The sequence below is a fragment of the Anoplolepis gracilipes genome, chromosome 2 (assembly GCF_047496725.1).
Source record: "Anoplolepis gracilipes chromosome 2, ASM4749672v1, whole genome shotgun sequence".
Taxonomy (NCBI): domain Eukaryota; kingdom Metazoa; phylum Arthropoda; class Insecta; order Hymenoptera; family Formicidae; genus Anoplolepis; species Anoplolepis gracilipes.
Window position 1 is genome coordinate 20,400,230 of NC_132971.1, and position 16,705 is coordinate 20,416,934.

Below are 16,705 nucleotides of genomic sequence, written 5' to 3' on the forward strand. Positions count from 1 at the left end.
CTCGACATTTTCGCTAAAGAAAAATCGTTTCCAAGTGATCTCAAGAATCTGCCATTAGCAGGTTTTTCAGCAATTGCAGAACACCCTGTATAGGTATGATATAATGTAGCTCGATTATCCACGTGGTGCGGCTGTTTTACCTATATTTCATCCATGTTCGTTACACTGTATTTGGAAATTTATGAGGAGATGTCGCTAGCGTCGTGCCTTATGTCGTCATCGTCATAATTCGAGGAAACGATTGAATGAAGCGGCACCGAGCGGCACTGCAGTGTTCAGTTACTCGTGGTCGTTTGGCGGTTCGTTTATTGTCAAGTGTGACGCGTGGAAGTTGGAGCCGGTTTACGCGGGTATATTGGCAGATGCTCTGGAACTTGTGGCACATTGTCCCGCAAAGTGTAGCCGAGTCGTCGAACGAGCCAGGATGGTGACAATAAACGCGGATCTGCGACGTGAACGAGGAAAATGCAGCTTCGATCCCATGGAGCTCACGCACTTCTGGGACGGCAATCCGGAGAGAACGTCGCAGCGACGTGAGCGAGGTGCGTCGTTTTCGTTGATTATAATTCACCACGTCGTACGTTTTTCGATCACCCCCCCCCCCCCGTAATATTCCCGCATTTTATTCAATAGTTGCGGCGATCACGCGACTATTTAGATTGGCAATTGTCCGAGTGATTAAATGAGAAAAGAGAGATTGAACTCTCTAAATGTTTGTACTATGAGCAAGCTCTTATCAGTTTCTCCTTTCACATCTCCCTCCCTATCTCTCTTTTGCTCCCATCACGGTCGTTTGTTGCTCGACAAAACAGTGGATATTAAATTTTATTTTCTCGAAGAGAAAAATTATGGAATATTTATCACCAAGTCAATGTGTTATTTATAACGTCAATTTAATTATACGCGTTTCAAAACACTTGTCAGTACTTGATCTCAATAAGTAATTAGAACTAAGATCTTTAATGCAAATTGCTGAGACCTAAAAAACATGTATAAACAGCACAGTTTTTTCCTTCTCGATTTTCTAGTCGACTATGACACGAATATTTTATTCTCGATTTATTCATACAATATACTCTCGATAATAACTATTAATTTAAGAAGTAGACTCGGTTTAAAGACTTTAAACGCAATATATGCTGTTGCAAGTGAGATATGACAAGCGAGTAAATTTGTAATAGAAAACACTTGTATATATATTGCGTTATCGACAAGATTAACTCGTTATTTTTTCTGACAATATTGTCTCTCACTCTATGCAATTACGTTATTAAAGTTATCTTACACAATAAATCTGGAATGACAAGTCATAACTTTTTTGCAGCATATACTTAGTGAAGTTGGCACGACGTTTTATCAATTTCTAAAAAAATAATAGCAGTTCCAGCAGCACTTTTCTAGTTCCTGATAAACATTTAAAAAAATTCCGCATTTTTAATATCGAAAACATCTAAAATAAAAAATGACGTGCTAACTTCACGTTCCAGCACGGCACATCCTCCTCGAAAATACAAGAAAACATCGAAAATCAAGTTCCGCATTTTTAATATCAAAAACATCTAAAATAAAAAATGACGTGTTAACTTCACGTTCCAGCACGGCACATCCTCCTCGAAAATACAAGAAAACATCGAAAATCAAGATGTTCATTAAGAGTTCTATACCAATTCTATAATTATATATCATTTCAAGGCAAAATTCCAACAAATTCCAAAAAAAAATAAGAAATGACGCGCTAACTTCGCAAATTTAGCACGACACTTTCCTCTCGAAAGTACTAAAACAAATTGAAAATTCTTATTTTTTTTACAAGAGTTCTAATTGATAGTTCTAATTGAGAGCCGCATATATATACAATTTCAGATCGATATTTCACCAATTAACTTTTAAACAATTTTTGTTTTAATTGCGTACTACGACACTTATTGTTAGTATAAATGTGCCGTGCTGATAATTTTCGGCAGGTCTAACGGTAGTTTTCGACAGTTCTGCAAGAGTTCTATGCATTAGAATTAGTTTTAAACAGAGTTCCGATCATTATTTATTTTGAAAACAATTTTTAACAATTACGTCTAGCACGACATTTAGTAAAAATGTGCTAAATTCGCAACTTGATTAAAAAATAAATAATAACGGAAACTCTGTTTAAAACTGATTTTAATGCATAGAACTGTTGCAGAACTGTCGAGAACTATCGTCAGAACTGCCGAAAATCAGCAGCACGACATATTTTTATTAAGTGTCGTAATACGCAATTAAAACAAAAATTGTTTAAAAGTTAATTGATGGAATATCGATTTAAAGTTATATATATATAGCGACTCTCAATTAGAACTATCGGGAACTCTTGTAAAAAATAAGAATTTTTAATTCGTTTTAATACTTTAGAGAGGAGAGTGTCGTGCTAAATTCGCGAAGTTAGAGCGTCATTTTTTATTTTTGATTTTTTTGGTAATTTGTTGGAATTTTGGCTTAAAATGATATATAATTATAGAATTGTTATAGAACTAACGAGAACTCTTAATGAGCATCTTGATTTTCGATGTTTTCTTGTACTTTAGAAGAGGATGTGCCGTGCTGGAACGTGAAGTTAGCACGTCATTTTTTATTTTAGATGTTTTTGACATTAAAAATGCGAAACTTTTTTTTAATGTTTATCAGGAACTATAGAACTATGAAAAGTGCTATTGGAGCTGCCATTATTTTTTAAAAATTAATAAAACGTCGTGCCAACTTCACAGACACATAATCCTTAAGAGATGCCGACCCCTCACCACAATCAAATAGAATTTGACGTCATAGATAAGAATATACGTACAAGTTTTTTTCTTTCACGAAGTATATTAAAATATAAATTAAATTTATGGTTTACAATAAACAATCGTGTAAATTTTAATCGGTTATCGTTTAGGCTATCGATTAAGATTTACCTTATATTGTAAATATGAAACACGTATACAGGTCGAATTATACATGCATTTGTTAATGGACAAAATTGAGTTTTTAATATATTTTGTTAATCATTATCATCAAACATGATAATAATAAAAGAGACTGATTAAACTTAATGTATTTTTTTTTGCCAGAACAAAGCTATTAATTAGTATGATATCTTGCTTGAAACGTCATATGCAATTCATAGAAAACAGTCTTATAACATATTCTACGATGGACTTTGCTGTCATATTTTTATGCCTTGCATTATTGTTATGTATCTTATATAGATAAATGTTTTTAATAATCTTTTATATAATTTTACTGTTTTAGATAATGTTTTATATAGTTGTACTGCTTTAATTATGACAGAATTATTTTATGAATTAGTTTCGACAATCAAGATGTATATATGTATAAATATCGAAATATATCGAAAACCCAATTTTGTCCATTAACAAATGCATGTATAATTCGATCTGTATACGTGTTCCATATTTACAATATAAGGTAAATCTTAATTGATAACCTAAACGATAATTGATTAAAATTTACACAGTTATTTATTGTAAACTATGAATTTAATTTATATTTTAATGTACTTCGTGAAAGAAAAAAACTTGTACGTATATTCTCATCTGTGACGTCAAATTCTATTTGATTGTAGTGAGGGTCGGCACCTCTTAAGAATTATAAAATAAATTGAATAAATAGATTTAAGCTCTTTAACCGATCTATAATATATGTGCTGTAAAAAAATTATGACTTGTTATTTCAGATTTATTACGTAAGATAACTATAATGACCAGTGTTTTCCGTTATCTAAATAAAATTATCTAGATTTTTATCTAGATGTCTTTATTGTTTATTTTATCTTTTATCTATATAATTAAAATATATGACACCTTTATCTGTATCTCAGAATAAAAAAAGTAGTATCTTTCATAAAATATCTAAGATAATGTAATCAGTTAATATAATGCCATTTTTCTAATCCTACGTTCGATCATATCATATTTACAAAATATAACACGTATATAACACTATATATATATCATATATCTATAAAATGTAACACAACATTACCATCATCCGTGCCAGTGGAGCGTCTTTTCAGTTGCGGGCAACAGATATTTGTACCTCGAAGAAATCGTTTATCCGATAATATGTTCGAAAAACTATTGTTTTAAAAAAATAAAAATTTGTAATTTAACTCTAAACCTTTAATGTATTAAACTGAAATATATGCTTATATTTTTTATAGGTTTTTGAAGTGTATTATTTTTATATAAATTGTAATTTTGAATATTATCTTAAAAGTATCTAGATAAAACACTCAACTAATTTATCTTTTATTTAGATATATTTAAATTAAGATTATCTTTATCTTATCTCAGATACAGACGCATATATTTTAACTTATATAAATTTAAATTATTTTAAATTATCTAAGCGCAACACTGATAACAATAATGAAATTACATAGAGTGAGAGACAACATTGTCAGGAAAAATAACGAGTTAGTCTTGTCGATAACGCATTATATATACAAGTATTTTCTATTATAAATTTACTCGCTTGCCATATCTCACTTGCAACAGCACATATTGCGTCTAAAGTCTTTAAACCGAGTCTACTATTTGAATAGTTATTATCGAGAGTATATTGTATGAATAAATCGAGAATAGAGTATTCGTGTCATAGTCGACTAGAAAATCGAGAAAAAAAAACTGTGCTGTTTGTACATGTATGTTTTTTAGGTCTCAGCAATTTGTATTAAAGATCTTAGTTCTAATTATTTATTGGGCTTAAGTGTTGACAAGTGTTTCGAAACGCGCATAAATATATATATATATATATATATAATTATATATATGGCCAGATATGATTTTATATAATTATATAAAGTCCATTTTTCTCAGACTATATGACAATATTATGATCAATTAATCAAATAACTATATACATATATATATATATATATATATATATATATATATATATATATATATGTATATAGTTATTAGTACTTGCATATATATATATATATATATATATATATATATGTATATATATATATATATGCAAGACGAATATGCAAATGCTTTACTATCTCTTATTGTTAAATTTAATCTTGTTGAGAATCTGTATATCTTGTGAGTCTTGATATTTTCATATAAACTGACTTGTGAGAAGTGGAACAAATTGCGACATAAATATGCAAAACAGTAAATTATTTTATATGAATTCGCTCAATGTTCAAGTAACATATCTAATCTTATATAACTCAAGTATTATATTTTTCACGCGACTTTATTAATTCGATTTTATAATATGACTTTACGATTAAGCGTCGAATTTGACTAATTACTGTTGATGATTATTAATAATGAAGCGAATTGAAATATGCGCCAATGACTTGCAGAAAGACATCGTTATTCTGCAAATATTGAAAACAACTCTCTTGTTGACTGATAAAATTATTTTGAACGTTTCAACAGAAGCAAAGCAAACTTTCAATATATAACATGTGCTCAAATGTTTCACTCTACGATTCTTAATTAAAAATTTTAAATTTAATTTGATTAAAAACAACATTTACATGTGTGTGACATGTATAAAAAATAGATTGCATATATATATATATATATATATACATCTGTTTATAGAATAATTTCGCAATTTTATGTTAAATTTTAAAATTATTGCAAATAATTTCCTTGTTATTCTTAACGTTTCAACTATCAATTTTATATGTTGTTTTGTACTAATTTATTTTATATGTGGAATTATGTTTATTGAATTATATTAGTTTAATATTATTTTATTTCTTTTTATTTTGTTTTTCGTCCTTGTTCTCTACAACACTTAATGTTTGAAAGATTATTATTGCAAATAATTTGATAATATTTGTACTGCATTTTAAATTAGCAAAAACTGGTTGCATTACTTCTTGATGAAATATTCTAGAAATTGCAAGACGTTATCCTAATACTTTTTAACTTTTAAAAAGTACTATATGTATTATGTATTGCAGCAATCTACTCATACTTTGCATGACTAACTTTGCTATTACGCACAGAATTTATTTTTATGAAATATTAATAATTTAATTATAACATTTATTTTGTGTTAATTTATTAAGAAAATCGATTTAAAAACAATCAATATAAAGGTTTATATATTACAAATGTACATAAAAAGGAGGTTAATAAGAGCCAAGTGCAAGATCAAAATAATTCCAAATATGTAAGAAAAAGAAATTAAATAATTAAATTAATTTCAAGTCGTATAATTCAAACTAATTATTTGCAGAGAATTTCTTTCTAAGCGATTCGCTTCTACACGATAAAATTCCTGCAAAATATAAAAGTCACAAGGAAATTTACGAAGAAGCGATAATGAAAGGATGTCGTGTGATAGAAAAGGTACAACAGTTACACGAATCAGGAAAAGGCGGCATGGACGTTTTCTCGTAAGATATTTATGCGCATATTGTATAATGTAAAGTGTTATTTCGTTGTTAATAAAGAATAGTGTTAAAAAAGTTTAAAATATTAAAGTTTAATGTTTTGTGCAAAAAAAAGAAAAATAATTATTCGTTAAATAAAAAATTCATTCACGAGAGCATTATCCGACAAAAATGTTTGTTGTGTTTTGTAGACAAATTTTAGGAGGCATGTTAGGCTCGGCGATATTAAAAGACGGTAATCCGTTGACGTTGCACTACGTCATGTTCATACCGGCTATCATGGGACAAGGCACCGTCGAGCAGCAAGGCTATTGGATATCTAAAGCTTGGAGTTGCAATATTATCGGTACTTACGCACAGGTATGTTTCTGCTGCTACGTGAATTTTGATATCAGTAGTGAAAGGATTCACTTAAGAATTTTTTCTTGCGAAAAAATGCGTCGCAATTAATTAGTTTTTTTTTTCATATGCCATTGTTTGAACGTTTTATCGTATTGATTGAAAAATACATTAAAAATATTTATTATCTTAATTATTGATAAAATTATTAATTAATATTTATTCGCATTTTGTAATAATCAATTTTATAAGATAGCTAATAATTAATGAAAATTTTTTATAAATATATAAATATATATGTATAATTAATAATAAATTTAACTCTTACTCCGTATTGTTATTTTTGGCACCTTTTAACTGTACAGGTGGGTCAGCGTATTTTCGATAAGTTTATCAATATAGTAAAAGTGTTTTAAAAAATCTGAAAAAATGTATATTCTCCTTTGAACATTCTAAATAAAAACTAACAATAAGATAATAAATTTGAAAAATAATTTACTTAAATATATTATTTTATGATTATTTGTTTTCGAGAAATTGACGTTGTTAGAAAAAAATCACAGACAAAAATAATCCATCAGTACGGAATAAGGGTTAAATAAATTAAATTTGAAAAAGGCATCATCGGTATATTTTACCAATCTATTAATATTATATTATCAAACAGTCACGTGATAATCATATAACAAAATTAATTTATTTTAAATTCTTTTTTTGAATAAACTTATTTTATATATTGCGGATAAATATTTCTCGTTTTTTTTTTGCTGCTTTTGATTACAATGATTGACAAGAAGCATTCTTAATTTCGTAAAATTGTATAATTTTCAATGGTTACATGCCTCCTAAAATTTTATGCCTTTTTAAAAATTGCCTATATACATATATAATGCAGAAAATGATATGTTCTACAGACGGAGCTTGGTCATGGAACGTTTATTCGAGGCTTGGAAACTACAGCGACTTATGATCCCAAAACCAAAGAATTCATATTAAATAGTCCGACTCTGACATCGTACAAATGGTGGCCTGGTGGTTGTAAGTATTTTCTTTCAAATACTAATATCGGCGAATTGCACTTTATATATAGGTTCATAGAAGAAAAAATGCTTTCAGTGGGTCATACGGCGAATTATGCAATTGTCGTTGCGCAGTTGTACACGAAAGGAGAGTGCAGAGGTATCCATCCTTTTATCGTGCAACTCAGGGATGAGAATACTCACGAGCCTTTACCGGGTGTGTAAATTCCCATACTTTTTTTCACAATAAAAAATTTATATTTATATTTTGCTTGTCTCTTTTTCTTTCTCGCACTTTATTTAAATTGATTAGAAAATTTATATGAAAAATTTCTTTTAGGTATAAAGATCGGTGAAATCGGCACCAAGTTAGGAATGAATGCATCCAACAACGGTTTTCTTGGCTTCGACAATGTTAGAATACCGCACGAGAATATGTTGATGAAAAACTCTCAGGTAATGGAGAAAGTAAACCGCGTCATGAGTTGTTTAATAGAAAATCTAACGGAAAGATTTAACGATTTCATTTTCAGGTGTTGGAAGATGGCACTTATGTGAAAGCGCCTAGTGATAAACTCACATATGGTACAATGATGTTCGTTCGAGTGGTATTAGTACGTGATATCTCTAACTACTTGTCAAAGGCAGTGACTATAGCTATTAGATATAGTGCAGTGAGACGACAAAGTCAAATAAAACCCGAGTACGTAAAGTGTGATAAGAAACTAACATATAATACTTAGATATTTTAATACGAAATGATTTTTACATGACGTTGAATTGTAAATAATTCCGCATTTTTTCCATATTTTTTTTGTTATCTTAAAATGTGTATATATATTTGAAAATCAATTATCATCTCATTATAATTGGTAATGTATGCTCATGTATAATAATTAGCGCTTATATTTAGAAATTGAGAATTAGTTTTAATTTAAATATAGACTTGTTTTATTTAGAATGAAAATTTTATTTAACCTTTTATTCTAAATTTTATTATTTTAACAATCTGAACTTAAAAAATCTTTTATTTTTCTTTTTTCTAGAAGACACATTACAATCCACATTTTATGATTAATTTATTGAACTAATTTAATTTAATTTGAAATGTTTTGTCAAAAGATATATAATTTTAATCTTATAATCTTAATCCCATACAGCACAAAAAAGCGAAAAACATCTTAAAGGGGTCCAAAAAATAAAAAAGATAAAAAAAGATGATAAGAAATCTTTAAGTCATCTTTTAGGAATATGTGCTGTATAGGTTGTAACCTCACTGCCTTGAAAATGTACAATTCAAAATGCTTTTTAATTTATTTCAGTGAACCAGAAGCACAAATTATAGATTATGTCACCCAACAATACAAATTATTTCCCAATCTTGCTGCCTGTTTCGCGTTCAGAATGTGCGCCGATTGGATTTGGGAGATGTACAACAACGTAACGGCTGAGTTAGATCAGGGAGAGCTAGAAAGACTTCCTGAGGTATGCAAGAATCTTTCTTACACACTATTAAAGAAATACAAATTAAATATATATATATATATATATATATATATATATATATATATATATATATTGTATGGAAAAGTAATTTAGTTTGGATTTAGAAAAGACATCTTCTTCATTTTATACCATTAATTAAAGAAGAAAATTATTTTTTAGCTGCACGCGTTGGCATGTTGTCTAAAGGCGGTTGCATCATCAGACGGAGCAACTGGCATCGAGCAGTTACGATTGGCGTGTGGTGGGCACGGTTACATGGATGCCAGTAACTTGCCGGCGACTTATGGTTTAGTGACCGCTGTTTGCACTTATGAAGGTGAAAATACAGTTCTACTATTGCAAACAGCTAGATATTTAATGAAAGCCTGGAGGCAAGCAGTCGGCGGACAGCCATTGCCACCGACCGTAGGATATTTAGCTGTTCTTTCGCGTGGCGTAAAACAGCGTCCTTGGAAAAATACTTTAACATGTATCGTGCAAGCACATCAAGCAGTTGCGGCTGGGTAAATATTTATATGTCGCTATACATGAAAAAATAAAACATTTGCAAATACAGTCGGACCTCTTATCCTACGACAAAAAATCCTCTCATGCTACAACCGCGAAAGGGGAATTATACCCCCACTCTCAAATTTTTGTCGTAGGATCAGAGGAAGATTCCGGACCGAAAATGTCGTAGGATAAGAGGTCCGACTGTACAAGTTTAACACATCAGGACAATTTTGCGATCATAATTTGTAATTTCTTTTGTAGCAAAATTCGCCTAGCAACAGAAAACATGGATCGCAGAATACGTAACGGTGCGTCGCCGGAAGACGCGTGGAATCAAACCAGCATTGAGTTAGCACATTGCGCGGAGTCACACTGCCGAGCTTTCTTAGTGATGAGATTCGTCGAGGCCGTAAGAGGACTGACTAATGTCTCGAAGCAGTTTCATGAAGTTTTAATGCAACTTTGCGAATTGTATTCGATATATTGGGTCCTGCAACGACTTGGGGACTTTCTGCGAGTCAGTATCATATATACATATATGTATTTTATATATTCTTATAAAATTAAGATTATTATCATAATTGTAGATATTACTTGCTGAATATTATGATGCTTTTTCTAACACAATTACGCATTTTATATGATTACAGTTTTCTTGTCTGAATAACGAAGATGTCCCGACGCTTCAAACGCGTTTCGAAGAGATGCTCGCCGCTATCCGTCCAAATGCCGTTGGTATCGTCGATGGATTTGATATTCGCGATGAGATCCTCGCATCCGCGCTCGGCGCGTACGACGGAAACGTGTATCAGCGTCTTTTTGACGAGGCGATGAAGAGCCCGTTGAATCAGGAGAGTGTGAATCAATCCTTTCATAAGTATCTTAAACCTTTTCTTAAAAGTAATTTATAGTCAAATATCATGTGTTTATCACAAAATAGTCAACAAGAATCATTCTATGATAATTAAGTTTCTTGTATGGAAATGTGCAAACATTTTTAAATACATGCTAGAATGATTTGCATAATTTTGTCTTCAGAGCGATTTATACGCCGTGATAGCCGATGACTATATTTGCAAGTATTGCAATTGATAAGAAGTAATTTTATGCGTAACAAAAATATTTTGGTTTTTTTTATGATGTAACAAATTATTCGCACAATATATTATATATTAGTATTATATATATTCTATGGAATTATTGTATTTCATGTTAAAATGTTTGTCTTTTATTAAAAGACAGTTTTTATACGGCACTTTAACAGAAGCGTTCAAAGCAATTGATGAACATATATCTATTATATAATAGTGGTATTCGATAATAGCGGATAAATTGTTTCAATATTGTATACGTATAAAGTACTTTATACGTTCATAAAGTAATTATAAAAGATTGATATTTTTGATAGTGATATTTTATAAAGTACACATTGCATATGTAAATGAGGACATATGTGCACAGTATTGTTTTACGAAGTAAGCTTATCCTGGGACGCATTAGTAAAAAGAAAAGATTGTAAGGTTTACAGTTAAATGTCCGAGTATATATTTACAGATTCACGTTCGCGATGGTGCTCAAATAACGTGGCAATTTAACATATATCTCGGAGACGTCAATACATATACTGTATTTTGGTATGCAAATAAAATTAAATAATCTTCCTCTGTTATATTTTGGCGTATTGCTCTATAAAATCCCTATAAAATCTATAAATCAAATGGAAGTGAGACGCTTATATCTCGAAAAAGTTTTCCAATGCGTTTCCTTAGACGGTACAGTATTTATTTACAGAATAGGAGCGACGACATACATTATTGTTTGTTATTATACTAATATAGTGCAATTATTAATTTCCGTTATTAATTAAGAATAACGTAATATAAATACTCGCAATAACGATAAAATGAATGTTTCATACTTGTTAAAAGCTATATATGTTGGTTTGTCATCGTGCGATTACGCGGATAGTAAACTTTAAATTTCAGAGCAAGAAGAACAAATGCGAAAACGCGCGCGAGATTAAGAATATTTTGATGAAAATCCGAAACAAACGCTTTACCGCAATTACGAGTGAGTATATATATTTATCTATATATTTATATATAAGTACATATACATGTATATACGTATTTGTGGGTTCGTGCGTAGACGGAGATATATACACATATATGTAGTATAGATCGGTATAGGAAACAATAGGAAAAGGACGAGGAGCAGGAGGAGGGAAGTGGCGGTTTTTTGGGACGACGATACTTACACTTAAAAAATAACATTGTTAATATTATCATTATTATTAAATATTAATTATATATATATTCACTTTTAAAATTATTTTCATTCGTCCATCTGGCCTATGGGCTTTTTCTTGTCTCTAGCGTTAGACAGACTTCTCATTGCTATAATGATCTTACGGAATTATGTTCTTCTTATAAAATATGATTTCATTACAATTAATTTTTTTCCCATCTTTGCTTAATCGCCTCTCGGACGTTAATTGGCCGCATGGTGAAGCTAGCAAAAGCCGAGACAGGGACACACCAAGCGGTCAATTAATTACTACCTAACGAACAATTTCATCTATATCATGTACGATTAATATTACAATAGAGATTACGAGCCCCAATTTCTAGGTCTTTCCTCGTTTATTTCGCACGGTACAAACGAAATAAAGGATCACCGAGGGAAAAAAAAATATGATAGAGAAAGAAAAAATTATTATAGATAAGAGTGCGTTGTAAAAAGGCATGTTTTTAAAAAGTTGGATTTAGAAAATTGGTGTATTATAAAATATTGATGGAATTTAATTAATTTAAAAAAAAAAACTAAGATATATAAGAAGAATAATATGAGAAAGAATATCGATTTTATAATAAGCTAGGAAAAACATAACGAAAGTATATAGAAATATTTCTTTGATCGTAATCGTCATTAGATGTAACTATCATTACTAATGTTCTTATCAGTTGATTCTTATGTGCCAAATTTAAATACATTAAAACAGATCTCGTGATACAAAGTAAATCCATGATAAACTCTTTATAAAATTTATGTCAATTTATATAAATTTATATTTATATAATTATATAAATATATAATTATATATTTGATTGTATATAATTATATATAATTATATAATAATAATAGTATATACACATAAATATTGTATATGTATATATATAAATTTATATAATTTTTATAAAATTTATTCCTTTATATATAAAGAAAATAAATAAAAAAAAAATCTTGATAAACAAATCTTTTCTACATACAGTTAGTATTAAATAAAATTACCATATGCCAAAGAGAAATAATCCTTTTGTTAAAATTGTGACATATGCTCAACAAAGATAAATCATTGTGGATACGCGACAAGTTCGCCGTGGATGAGAGGAGAATCACATTATTCTCGGTAATAAAATAAATAAGGCGTTTAGTAGACTCTATACACTTTTTATAGTATCAGCACATTCGTACGTAAGAAGCGCGAATCAGCTGAGGAGAAACAAAAAGAGCGAAACTTGCAGGATGACGGAGGAAGTGTTTACCATGCATGATAAGAATAATGTGCCGTGAAGTGAGAATGCAATGTGATAATAAGGCGGATCCGTGAGAGTTTCGTACCAAATCGCTGTTCCTTACGTAGTATATGGCAGTATCGGCATGATATACTTTTAATTACTTCCAACGTGTCCAATCTTCCGTAACGGAGTTGGATTCTGCGAAAAGACGCCGCTCGTACTGTTACGAGAAGAGATTCAAGGATATTGATATAGAATATTGTAGAAATTAAAAGAGAAGTAAATAAACAATGGAAAAAAAGCAAAGAAGAGAATAGGAAATATCGTAAAAAATAGAAAGAAAGAGGAGGAAAACGTTAAAAAATAAACTTCGCGATATATAAATGGATCGCGTGATAAATGCAGCTGAAAAAGAAACAGATACAGATACAAATTTGAATCGCTCTTCGCACGTTTTCTTTCGCTTTCTAACATGACATTATGGCATCATTTTTAATCGTACTAAGGCGTGCGCACTATCATGTCGCTCTCGGGGCAGGAAAAACCACGTGTCGTGCGTGATTGTGCCTCTCGATCGCACCATCCATCTTATGGCAATGTAATTTCTCATCGTTGGAATAGTTTTGACGACGAGACAAACAAGACGGGTGTATCGAAGATTTATTATCATTGGAACTGCCCTTGATAATAAAAATGCATGTTTTTATCTTATAGGTGGAAGGAGGGCGTAACGTCCCAGTGTCAATATCATTATCTGGACGCGTTGTCTCCGCTCAGAACATTGGATAATGTTCTTTATCTAAAGTGCATTGAAGTGATAAATTGAAAAAAAAAAAAAAAAATAAAAAAATAAACTTTCGAGCTTTCAAAAGGGACATTTTTTCTTGATTTCAAGAGCTACATATTTATGTCTTGGCAGATAGTTGGAAACGTCGATCGCGATATTGGAGATGCATGCAAGAGAGCACGCATGTTTTAAAAATATCGTACGCTAACTGAGAATTCATTTTATTTGTTAAATGCATAACGATTCATACATAATACAAGAATTTTAATAAAACTTTCTAAATGTCTGGCGAATACGCGAAACATCGTGAAATATTACAACTACTATGAAAAAGTTTCAATATTTATACACAATAATCGAATAATATAAAACAAGATTTACAAATGACATCGAGTTTTCGAAACAATGCTCTAAATTGTGAGTAAATTTATATACGTGTTCAATTATCATCGCGAATCTTATTTGTGAAAATTCGAAATATAGATTTATTTTGCGCCAAAATTGTGCAAAAAGTTTTCATTACAAACATATACTAAAATTAATAAAATTAATAAAAAAATGGAAAGATATAATTGATTATCTTAAAATACAAACATTGATCTCTTTATCTTTCTTAGCTTCCGACATTTTACAGGATACAACTAAATGACATTGAGAGAAGAAGTTACGCGGCGAAAATACGTATAAAATCTTATATAAGTTCCAGAAATAATCATTATTCCGTAACGATATGTACAGTATTGGCGACCGACCGACTAACCTGACCGACAGACATAAATTCTCTATTACTAAGCAAACTTGCGCAACTTATATAATTTTTAGAAAAGTGTGTGTGTGTGTGTTGTGTGTGCATCGTGATTAAACACTTTTTGTTTTTCTCAGAATTTATATTGGTCGGTACGGTCGCGCTACGATTAATGCGTAACGCATATTCTTAATAATAGGCGCCCTTTTTATTTCCTTCCATTAATTCATCGATCGAGTCCCGTCGTCGTTTTCATTTCTATTGAGACGAATGTGCACTGAGAGAGATATATAAATTTTCGTCGAATTCGGTATTAAATGTTCGGTATCAAAAAAGTGGATATCGTAAATTTAAAAAAAGAAAAGAAAGAAGGAACAAGCAATAGCAGCGACGCGAACGAGGTTGCAGCTTAACTCCTCGCCGCTCTTGCTGTCGGAGAGAAATCACGGTGCCGCAACGATCCTTCTTCCCTTCCCTCCTTCCACCGAGAGACAGAATGATTAACGACATAGCAACGGCATTTATCGCCCACGAATTTTCACGCTCTCAGTCCTGTACATGTATATACGCATACATATACGTAAATATATATATATTATATATATATATATATATATATATAATATATATATATATATATATATATATATATATAATATATATATATATATATATATATATATAGTATACATGTACATACACGCTCTAAATACGCTTGTAAATGCATTTTGGAATTGGTACAACCTCACCGACGATGTCTCGACGGGATATATACGAGAGCCGTAGTCTCGTCTTTCACTGTCCATCGCTTCCAATCACCAGCCGGAATAATTACATTTCGAAAAGGATCTTTGGAGGAGGCTAGCGAGTGCGGTTAAACTCAGGATATAACGGAAAGAAAAGTCTCTGTAGAGAGTGCTACAAAAGGGCAAATCGGAGTATCAAGCTGAAAAAATTCGGCGTTCGGTGAATGGTCCGTCGGCCGAGAGAGCCGCGAGTTCATCTTGCCTCAGATTCTCTTACTCGCGTACACTCTTTTCTTTCGAAAATACGATGAAATACAGCGCGTAAGAAAATACAGTCTCTGAGAGTCAAGAGAAGTTCGGGGTAGCCGAGAAACGTACGCGCGAACGTCGTTGTCGTTGCGAGTCTAAATGTCAAAAGGGAAGCTCCGGGGGAGAATCGTGAAAAATTACCTTTCGAAAGGGAGGAGAACGCAAAGGACATACGGATACATAGGGTAGATAGGGATATGTCGTAAACGAGTGAGCTACAGCTAAGAGCAAGCGAATATCGATAGGTGCCGAGGGAGAATCCGCGAGAATCGGCCGACGTTCCGCGAGGGACGTTCCTCGATAAAGCCCCGGAGAGTTCCGGGAGAGTCTATGGGCGCGCGCGCCATGCGGTTCGCCGAAGTAATCGGTTTTGTTTTTTCACCATCGACCAGCGGGATTTCGAATGCGGGCGTTGTCGATCGTCGGTGGTCCTTACTCGGCTTGGCATCGTGAGATCGCGAGAGGAATCGGCGAGGTCGTCATCATCGCGCCGCCGTCGCCTCAAGCGTAGAACTCCCGATTGTGGTGGGGCGCGCCCGGCTTAGGGAAGGCCTGCGCCGCGGGTGATCTCCTCGGCTCGTCCAGGGCGTACGAGCCTTCGTCCTTCTTACGCATCCGGTACACGATAAACATGACCACCAGTATCGCACAGAGGAGGCCCACTACCGCGCCGCCAATCACAGCTGGAAACATCATCCAGATATCTTAGATTTATGTATCACGGATAAGAGTCTTATTCTTCTTCTGCTTGCGAAGAAGAATAAGACCTTTGTTCGACACATGTAATCATCTCTATCAAATAAAAAAATCGAGCAGTAGTTGTGACTAGAGAAACTTT

The 16,705-nt window shown here is 31.8% G+C and overlaps 2 protein-coding genes across 2 annotated transcripts in view; one reads left to right on the forward strand and one right to left on the reverse strand.

Annotated features, from left to right (window-relative positions):
• Nucleotides 1-265: 265 nt before the first annotated feature.
• On the forward strand, nucleotides 266-11,431 carry LOC140662826 (acyl-coenzyme A oxidase 1). Its single transcript, XM_072886479.1, has 11 exons — nucleotides 266-542; nucleotides 6,250-6,409; nucleotides 6,598-6,766; nucleotides 7,660-7,783; nucleotides 7,862-7,981; nucleotides 8,105-8,220; nucleotides 8,298-8,467; nucleotides 9,087-9,249; nucleotides 9,430-9,773; nucleotides 10,024-10,279; nucleotides 10,413-11,431. The coding sequence occupies exons 1-11, from the start codon at nucleotides 425-427 to the stop codon at nucleotides 10,671-10,673; spliced, it is 2,001 nt and encodes a 666-aa protein (XP_072742580.1). The 5' UTR covers nucleotides 266-424; the 3' UTR covers nucleotides 10,674-11,431.
• A 91-nt stretch (nucleotides 11,432-11,522) lies between these two features.
• Sdc (Syndecan) overlaps nucleotides 11,523-16,705 on the reverse strand; it is a 75,832-nt gene continuing 70,649 nt past the window's right edge. The window contains exon 5 of the mRNA XM_072886485.1: nucleotides 11,523-16,550. Within this exon, the coding sequence (XP_072742586.1) occupies nucleotides 16,369-16,550 (182 nt within the window). The 3' untranslated portion in view covers nucleotides 11,523-16,368. The remainder of the gene's footprint in view (nucleotides 16,551-16,705) is intronic.

What these genes read in the sequence shown, in the direction of transcription:
- LOC140662826 (XM_072886479.1), top strand. Translation starts at nt 425, where the DNA reads ATGGTGACAATAAACGCGGATCTGCGACGTGAACGAGGAAAATGCAGC. An exon ending in CAAAGTCAAATAAAACCCGA is followed by an intron (nt 8,468 to 9,086) that starts GTACGTAAAGTG and finishes AATTTATTTCAG; the next exon opens with TGAACCAGAAGCACAAATTA. An exon ending in AGCTAGAAAGACTTCCTGAG is followed by an intron (nt 9,250 to 9,429) that starts GTATGCAAGAAT and finishes ATTATTTTTTAG; the next exon opens with CTGCACGCGTTGGCATGTTG.